At 47.4% G+C, this 10,037-nt stretch overlaps 1 protein-coding gene across 3 annotated transcripts in view; it reads right to left on the reverse strand.

The window, feature by feature from the left end:
- Ankrd29 (ankyrin repeat domain 29) overlaps positions 1 to 9,757 on the reverse strand; it is a 48,859-nt gene extending 39,102 nt beyond the window's left edge. For 2 of the 3 annotated variants that reach the window (XM_087593271.1, XM_087593270.1), the window contains exon 1: positions 9,662 to 9,757. In XM_087593271.1, the coding sequence (XP_087449397.1) occupies positions 9,662 to 9,682 (21 nt within the window). In that variant the 5' untranslated portion in view covers positions 9,683 to 9,757. 3 annotated transcript variants of the gene reach the window in all.
- Between the last annotated feature and the right edge of the window lie 280 nt (positions 9,758 to 10,037).

Consider the following 10,037-nt stretch of genomic DNA (forward strand, 5'->3'; position numbering starts at 1 on the left):
GTAGAACTCTTTCTTTGGTTTGTCCTCAGTCTCCAATGTGGGATGAACATATGCAGGAAAGGTATGCAACACTACTATACCATAAATGCTAATAGTGCTCATTTTCTTTATGAAGTTAAAGTAATAAAACAAATTATATTCCAAGTTTTAGTACTATGACAGAATGCTGCTGCTCTCAGGACATTTTATGGTATTCACATTATCTAATAAAATGATTTGGGGAATGTGTAAAGACATCACTCTGACTGCAAAAGCCCATTTAAAAATATCTTTTAAATACAGGCACATGCCGAATAACATTTTGATCAATGACAAGCTGTTTATACCATGACAGTCTCCTAGGATTATATTGATGAATGACACTAGCTGTCTTAGTGTCCATCTTAGAACCATCTAAGACCATTTCTCAAATCATCTATTCTGGGACTGTAAAAGGCATTCTGGTTCCCGGTTGAGCTAAGGCTTGAAACCCCGTGACCCTCAAGGGATGATAGGTGTTTCGCCTGACTCCCAGGAAACCAGGCTGGTCACTGGCCCACAGCCTTCCACAGATTTGTGACCATCAGTCACGTAAGGGCAATGCCCTAAGCCCCTCCACAGGTAGAGGACATGACGTAGGCACAAGACAGATCTCCATTATAACGAGGTACCCAAAGGCCTGGAGGCTTAGCCAATGAACTTTCCTTCCCAGGCACCCCTCAAAAGGTATTTAATCTCAGGCCCACTCTGAGAAGTGGGGATGGTTTTACTCATCCACTTTCCGCCATGACAATACATGTCTTAAAGCCATGGACTGCCTCTTTTCATCGGAATCTGCCATGGGGAGCCACAGGGACGCTCTTCACTCACAGAGCTACCATCTAATCTCCCGTAGAAGACTTCCCTGTACTCCCAGCCACGGCCATCACCAAGCTAAAGCCCACCACAGAAGCCAAGGACTCTCCCCATGGGACCAGCCAGAGTTCCCCTTCTTTCCCCTTGGCCCTGGGCTAGATCCAGCCCCACAGGTCCCCACTCCGTTCTCAGCAATTCTTGCAGCATCCAGTGGGCACCTGGATGCCCAAGAGCCTGGGAACCCCACAGCTGCGACCTCCTTTCAGCCGGGGAAACCCCACTCTCCCACCCACCACCCCCACCATCTCACCTCCCACACTCCCACCCACACCGCTACCCACACCCCCACACCCCTCCCAGCCAGCTCTGACCGTATCTCATGCTTCCCCACCCGTGGCTTCTCTACAGAAAGGAACTGAGCCCTGTGGTGGAGCAGACACGGGACCCCCACATAACCCTACAATCTATTACTAAGTGAAGGCTAGCAGCCATGTGGTTGTCCCTCTTAGCTGTGATTTGATCGTCTGCGGTTATAGTTACCCCACAGTCAACTCTGGTATGAAGATATTCCATGGAAAGTTCCAGATACAAGCAACCCCTAAGTGTTAAGTGTTTTCAGTAGTGAGCCGAAGTCCGCACTCTCTTTCCTGCCTGGGATGCACTCATTCCTTTGTCCAGTGCATGTGCCAGACACTCCCACCCTCTCTCGGTTTACTTAGCCACCTCACTGGTGATTCTGACTGTGCTGTGTCTGGGCGGCTCTTACTTTACTTGGCCACAGCACCCAAAAAGCAAAGTAGTGAATTTTATTACAGTATTCCATTGTAATTGTTCTACGGTATTAATTTTTGTCACTAATCTTTACTATGTCTAGTTTTTTTGCTTCTTTTTTTTCGGAGCTGGGGACCGAACCCAGGGCCTTGCGCTTCCTAGGCAAGCACTCTACCACTGAGCTAAATCCCCAACCCCACTATGTCTAGTTTTAAAACTTATCGTAAACATGTATAGGAAAACAGAATATAAAGGGTTTATAATTTCCCGTGGTTATTTCTTGAGGGAGTAGTAGGTCTTGAATAAAGGCCTGGGCACCAAATTGTATTAAACACAGTGCTTCCCTAAGGTAAAAGGACAGCACTGTTATCCTAGCTCCTCAAGAGAGCCACACGCAGTGAGCATGCAGTGATGACAGACGATGACAACGTCCACTGGTGCAAGGGTTTCATTTGAGGCCTTTCAGTGCAGACAAGCCAGAGTGCGGTGCCAACCTGATGGAGAGGCGAGGTGGAGAGTGATAGGCAGATTACGAACATGCTTTGAATAGTTTCCTGGCTCCCTCCGGGGTTTGGGGGGGGGCTCAGATCCCAGGCTAATCATTTGCCTTCCCTGAAGGCATATATTTGACTCTCCTGAGAGTTCAAGCTAACCTGTGCCACAGTGCTCACACCAGAGCCTCCTACATCTGCCCCATGTTGTGACTAAGTTGTTGCAGTTGCTGCTACCCTAGGGAAGCCATAGCAGGCAGGTTTGGTATGAATAACAGATCATGAGATAATGCCCTTCTAATAGAGATTGCACAAGGCCAAGGTGAAGCAGGGGCGGGAGAACTGAGTGGATGCTTCAGAGCCATCATGGAGTACCTGCAGGCTTTTCCTAAAATGAGAACACACAGGCACGCACACAGGCACACACACACCACACACCCACACACACACACACAGGCACACACACACAGGCACACACACACAGGCACACACACTGCACACACAGACACACACACACATACACACAAACAGGTACACACACATATACAGGCATGCACACACATACAGGTACACACACATATACACAGGCACACACACACATAAAGGCACATACACAGGCACAGGCACACACACAGGCACACACACATACAGGCACACACACAGGCACAGGCATACACACAGGCACACACACACACACATACACACACACAGGAATAACATTTTATTGAGTGACTTTGCTGCTTCACTTGAACCATGAATACCTGGAGAAACCACCTGTAAACAGCAAATGTCTATGGTCAGAGCGAGCTTTGGGGCCAGGGCCTCTTTCTCTCTTTAGGGTGGTTTTCCTCTCTGGTTAGGCTGTTTAGACTAGTTTCCAAGATGCTAGACAATGAGATTAGTAAAAAGCTATAAACGTTTCACTCCCTGCAGGGCTTGATTGTCTGAGAGGCAGAGGATGGTTGGATAGATAGAGCAGGTGATCTGGGACAGGGAGGAGCTAGTTTGGCGTCTGAGCCACTTCCCAACTCTGTATCTTAAGTGACGTCATAGAGTCTCCTGATCCCGGTAAAACGGGGGCAGAGATGACAATACAGGGCCAAGTATTTAGAGGTCGATTGGAAATTACATTGTATTTATAGACCTCAAAGTTCAGGACAGGTAGAGTAAATAAATAAAATTTTAAAAGAGACCCTGACCAAATTAAATTGACCATGGAGACTGGCGCAGACTGGGTGACACTCCTTCCCTCTTGCTCTCTTCAGAGCAAGAAATACCCCTTCCAGATTCAGCCTTACCCCCTTTGAGATCTTATATGGGGCCTCAGCCCCCCTGACTGTATTAGATGATGTTACTGAACCAACATGTCATAGTGCCATAGTAATAATGATTTGTGTGCTAGGCTAAAAGACCTACAGGTGATACAGAAAGAAATCTGCTCACAGCTGACAGCAGCCTATGCCCCGGAGACCCCTGAGTTCCAGGTCGGAGACTGCAGCTACACTGAGCCCAGACATTCGAGCCTCGCTGGAAAGGACTGTACCTGGTGCTGCTGACCACCCTGACAGCTGTCAATTCTCAGCCCTCACCAGCCGTGTACTAGCTGTTGGGGCTGAGAGCTGGGACCTAGAGGGAAATTCAGTCATGTTTGTCCTGGGTTCTATCAAGATAGGTGTGGGATAGGTTTGATTTCCATTACAAATGATGTAACATTGCATATGTTAGTACTCCTAACACTTCTTGGGACTGTGCCTCAGGGATCACAGTCTGTATGAGTTTAGAAGTTCTAAAAGCTAGTCATGACCTTGGTGTGTAGGCTTAGATAGTGTCCAGATTGGAATCCTGATGCTAAAGACTTAGTAAAGAAAAAAAAAAGAGTTGAGAATTACTTAAGGCTATCTAGGTGCTACAAGGGCAGCACAAAGACATCTGCCCTTGCCCTGCAATGCAAGGCTTATAGAGAATTCAGAACTGCCATTGACTCAGATATAAAAAGAGTGAAAGACTTTTTAGCTGACCTCCAAGAATACCTAACCTCCCTCTCAGAGCTAGTCCTTCAGAATAGGAGAAGATTAGACCTGATATTCCTTAAAGGAGTCTGTGTGCTACACTGAAAGAAGAATGTTGCTTCTATGTAGACCATTCAGGAGTAATTAAAGACTCCATGAATAAACTTAGAGAAAGGTTAGACAAAAGACAGAGAGACAGAGAAGCACATCAGGGATGGATCAAGAGCTGGTTTAGTAGATCTCCTTGGATGACTACTCTGATATCTTCCCTTATGGGACCCTTCTTAGTTTTGCTTCTGCTTCTGATTATAGGTCCATGTGTGTTAAAGAAACTAGTTAATAGGTTTGACTCCTACAAAAAGATAGAGACGCTCAACAATGTTGGTTTGAGTCTTGGTTCACTCGGTCTTCCTGGATGACTACCCTACTTTCTGCTATATAGCTGGGCCATTACTAGTAATTTTCTTGGTTTTAGTTTTTGGACCCTGCGTGACAAACAGGTTAATTGCTTTTGTTAAAAATCAAGTGGGTGCTGTGCGGTTGATGGTTCTGAGACAACAGTACCAGTCAGTTAGGACAACTGGTGAGACCAAATACGAGACTTGATATCAAAATTCTAAGATTAGAATTACTTAGTAGAAGAAGAGGGGAATGAAAGGAAAATTATACAGATTTAAGGTTTAAAAATATGAAGTTAAAAGAAAATTCAGACTCAGGACTAAACACTGTGAAAAGCAAGTCCAGGCAGCCCTGCCCTGCCGCTAGGACTAACAGACCATAAAGATAAAGAAAAGGAATGCAGGAACCAGCCCGAGTTATCAGGACTGACTCAAACCATCTGGCAGAAGGGCACCTCCCCCAGCTTACTCAGAGTCACACCTTAACCAGATGTCCTTCAAACCCTGATACGCCCCTAGCTCCTAAAATCCTGTATGCTCCAGTCAATACGTACTCTCCTGCTGTGCTGTAATCTCACTGCCATGTTTAAATGAGCCAATCACTTATAGCCGCGCCAGAAATTAGCCAATCGTGTGTAACCGTGCCAAACCCCCTAGCTTTCCCTATATAAACCCCCGACTTTTGAGTTTCGGGGTCGATTCCTCTGTCTCCTGTGTGAGATACGTGTCGACCCGGGATCCCGCTAAGACCCGGGATCTCATTAATAAAGCTACCCCGTGCTTTTACATCAAAAAAAAAAAAAAGACTCTAGCATCTGCTTTTAAAAATTTATTTCTTTTTTTTGAGATTATAATATTCCCACGTAATTTCCTCGTTTCCTTTCCTCCCACACCACCCCCTCCTTGCTCTTTGTTCTCTTTCAAATTCATGACCTCTGTTTTCATTAATCGTACAATACATAATACATAATACAGCCTGGTTTTCTGTAATGGTCTAGGTCAGGCTGGATGCTGGAGAGGATATACAGGATCTCCAGCCCACGTATAATCCTCTACCTCACCTCACCCAGTAGCTGCCACCTAATCTGCCAGGCAGCTTCTGCGTGTGTGTGAGTGTGTGTGTGTGTGTGTGTGTGTGTGTGTGTGTGTATGTGTGTGTGTATGTGTGTGTATGTGTGTGTGCATGTGTGTGTATGTGTGTGTGTGTGTGCATGCATGCATATGTGCATGCCTGTACATGTGTATGCATGCGTGTGTTTGCATGCATGTGTGTGTGTGTGCTCGTGCGTGTGTGTCCTGGCTGTTATTTCTTAGGTGCCATCCATCCTTTTCTTTGAGGCAGAGCCTTTCATTGGCCAGCAGCTCTCCAGGACACCTGGCTGACTGGCCAGCCACCCTCAGGGATAGAACTCAGGTCCCCATGCTTGTAAGACAAGCCACCGCCCCAGCCCAGAAGTTTCCTTCTCACTTACCCCAAGTCCAGAACAACTTATTTTAGAAAACGTCATGCCATGCTCAGATTCCTTCCAACTGGGCTTTAACTTCCCCCTTCCTTTAGTCCCCCTGGAAGAGGCCCCATTTTTCATCCCTCGAGAGCTCTCAACCTTCCTAATGCTGCAACCCTTTACTACAGCTCCTCATGCTGGGCAGACAACCAACCATAACATTATTTCGTTGCTACTTCATAACTGTAATTTTACTATTCTCATGAATCATAATGCAAATAGTTTCGGAGACAGAGGTTTGTCCAAGGGGTCACAACCCACAGGTTGAGAACTGTTGGCAGCTCCATCTCTGTCTCTTGCAGAGATCACCGCGTTGCAGTGATCTTTTACTTCCATTCTGATTAAAACACAATTCGCATACTATATGATCCTCTCAAGAATGCATTAGTATTTTTTTGGGGGGGTTGGTTACACAGCCATCACTACTATCCATTCCAGAACCTTTGATCGCTCTCCACAAGGAAACATCATACCCATTTACACAGCAGTATTCCTCCCTGCTCCTATCCCTTACAACCACTAATCTACTTGGGTCTCTATGGGCTCACCTATTCTAGACATTTCATTTACGCACAAGCACACAGTATGTCTGGCTTCTTCCGCTTACCCTGCGTCCAAGTTTCCTACATTGCAGCATGCGTTAACAGCTCACTTCTTTTGATTGAACATCTGCGTTGTGCAGTTACATTTGGTGTCACCTGATAGAAATAACTCAAGGGAGGATTTATACTGACCTTTTAAGACAAGGAAGAAGGCCAGCCAGATGGCCAGCAGATAAAGGTGCCTGCCAAGTCTAATAACCTGAGCTTGGCCCCAGGACCCACAAGGTGGAAGGAGAGAGCTCCAACTGCAGGCTGTCCTCTGAACTCTACATGAGCATGCGTGCACCCTTCCCTACACAGCATGAAAATCAAGAGGAGAGACACCAGAGCTGTCCCGTGAGGCATCAGGGAGTGAGTGACAAGCTGCAAGCAAGGACAAGATCTCACTGAACACATCTCAGCCAGCACTCCAGCACCTTGATCCCAGACTTCCCCGTCTCTTAGAACTTAAGCAAAAACATGTCTGTTGTTTAAACCTCCCAGTCTGTCATTTACAACACAAACTGTACCATCAGTCGATGGACATCTGCAGTGGTTCCAGTTTTGGCTATTACAAGCACCATTGCTATGACTGGGTATACCTGGTCTTTGAGTGGACAGATTTTTACTCCCACCGGGTACGTATCTAGGAGTGAAATCACTGGATCATGTGGTGATTCCACGTTTTAAAGTTTTAGAAGACAGACCAGACTTTTTTTGAAATCACATTTGAGCAGGGAAGATGACTCAGAAGTCAAAGTGCTTGCTCTGCAGGTGTGAGGAATGACTGTCCACACACAGTTATGGCCTCGGAAAGGGGGGTCCCCCAGCAAGCTGGCTAGTAAGACTAATGAGAGTCGTGTCTACGTGAGAGGTTTTGCTTATTGGATAAGAGGACAATGCAATCAGGTATGACTTTTGACATTGACCTTGGGCTTCCACGTACACCAGTACACATCTGCACTCACACCCAGACACATGCCCCCCACCCCTCCAAGGCAAACAAGCAAACACGATACGGGCACACATACAAAAAAATGGGAAAATGAAGTAAACATGACACATCATATTACATCCCTCTCAGCAATGTACAAAGGTCCCAACTTCTGCACATCCTCACTAACACATTTGCTAATTAGTCATCCTAGTGGTGGTAAACAGGGTTGCAATGTGGTTTTGATTTTCATGTCCCTGATGGTTAGTGACATCCTCAAGCCCTGCTGACATCTGGATTTGCCTGTTATCATTTAAGGATGCTCATGTTTCTACCATCGTAAAGCAAATAGAGAGTTTCCTGTACTTGTGGGCTCCATCTACTTTTCCCTTTGCGAGCTATGCGATCTTGCTCGGCAAGCCACCAGTGGCTGCTTTGTTATGAGATCTAGTGGTCCTTCCCACTCTTACTTCACATTCCTGGTGGCATTTAACTCTAAGGTCTTCCTCATTTTTACTGAAAGACAAGAGCCTTGGCTTGATTAATGACACATGTTTCTGCTGTTTCTCACCCATCTCTGGTTGTTCGTTCTCAGTTTTCTGAGAATCGGGATTCTCTTATTCTGCTCATTCTAAATCATCACCACCGTCATCGCCATTGTCATTGTCATCTAATGTGTGGTATGTGTGTATGTGTGGTGCATGTCTGCTCACAAGCTAAGTTTGGTCCCCAAAAGACGTGTGTTCACACAGCGTGCTTAGTGTGTGTGTTTCAGAGGTCATAGATCAATGCCACATGTCTTCTACTGCTCTCCCACTTCTTCATAGACAGGGTCTCTCAAGGAGAGACGCTCTAGCCAGTGAGCTGCTGGACTCTACTGCCTTTGGCCTCCCACCCTGAGCACTGAAGTTACAGCCTGAACAAGCCATTGAACCATTGAGCTGCATTCCCGGTTCCTCATTTTAAATTTTGATCTTCACAGGGTAACGGCCCTGAGTTCAGCTTGTACATAATTCTGATCATTGCAAAATCTCATCTCCGTTGGCTAAATTCCCACTGCGGATATCTGTCTCATCAGCACAGACTCCCATTTGTGCTCAAGCTGTATTCTGACCAAACATTTCACCACTGTCTCTCTTGCCTTGCCTACTCACGAGTAACATCAGTTACTAAGTTCTGCCACCTGAGACAAATCTTAAGTTAGTAGTCTGATTCCTTCCATTCTCCTTGCCTATACTCTGACCCAAATCCATTTCTTTCAATTTTTTAAAATTTCAATTATGTTCTTATTAATTCTCCAAGGATTTCACACAATCTATTGACTATATTACATACACCCCAACTCCTCCATCTGGACCTCCGGACCCACTAACTAACCATAACATCCTTCTGCTGTCATGGTCTCCCTACCCTGCCTCTTCTCCAGCGGGAGCCAGTGTCTCTCTGACATGCACATCTCATTCAGTCATTCCTCTGCTCAAATGAAGAGGCTGGGCTTTGGAGTTTGATGCACAGGGATTTTAACACCATAGCTTTATAGCTACAAATGATGAGAGGATTGTTAAGAGAGAGAGAAATATAGAGAAGAAAGTAAAGGAGGAGGAGGAGGGGGGAGGAGGGGGAGGAGGAGGAGAAGGGGGAGGAGGAGGAGGGCACATTAGAGTATCATTTCAAAGGCCTCCCTGAAGACTGGTTCAACACTAAACATTTTAAATATTCAATCCACTTGACTATTGTTTTTATTAAAAACCTTCCAGCCAGGGCAAATCAATGAATCCAACTTTCATCCTGAGTGTGGGGATTAAATGGAACGACTTTAATGAGTGAACTCTTTAAAAAGACAGGAGTCCCTTGGCCACGGAAGCCTGATGATCAAAAGTACTTCCGCCCTGTAGATGGAGAGCTCTGAGGAGGCAGTAGGTGAGGGAGGATCCTGAAGGCTTGCCTGCTTGCCTGGGGATGCTGCAGGGCAGCCCTGACCTCCACCCGCTTCTCCCCGGCCGCGGCCTGTTACTAAGGCGACAGTCCCGGCCGCCCCTCGGGGCTCACACGACCTGGCGGAAAGCTCGGAAAGCCGCAGCGAAGCGCGGGGTGGAGCCGCCCAAGCCTGCCCTCCCGGCCCGCGCTGTGCCGCTCACCTTGAAGGACATCCTGCACATGTCCGCGGCGACACCGCCCGCCGGTCCCCGCAATCTCGGCCTGCCCGCCCGCCCGCCGCAGAGGGGCGGCCCCGCGCGCTCCCGCGGTCGCTGACAGACAGGGCGGCGCCCGGGTACGCGCAGGGGCGGCCAGGCTGGCGCTCGCACCCCCCCCCCCCCCCCCCCCCGCCTGCCCTCTCTGACTCGCCTCAGCCGGCGGGCACACAGAACAGCCCGGAGCTCCGCGTGCACTTCCACTCTCCACACTCACGTCACGCTCCTCAGACGGCTTCCACGTACAGAGTTCTCTAGACTCAGCGTCCAGAAGACTCTACACACCAATGCCACGCTCTACAGACAGCTTCCACGCAGAGTT

The sequence above is a fragment of the Rattus norvegicus genome, chromosome 18 (assembly GCF_021556685.1).
Source record: "Rattus norvegicus strain SHRSP/BbbUtx chromosome 18, alternate assembly SHRSP_T2T, whole genome shotgun sequence".
Classification (NCBI taxonomy): Eukaryota; Metazoa; Chordata; class Mammalia; order Rodentia; family Muridae; genus Rattus; species Rattus norvegicus.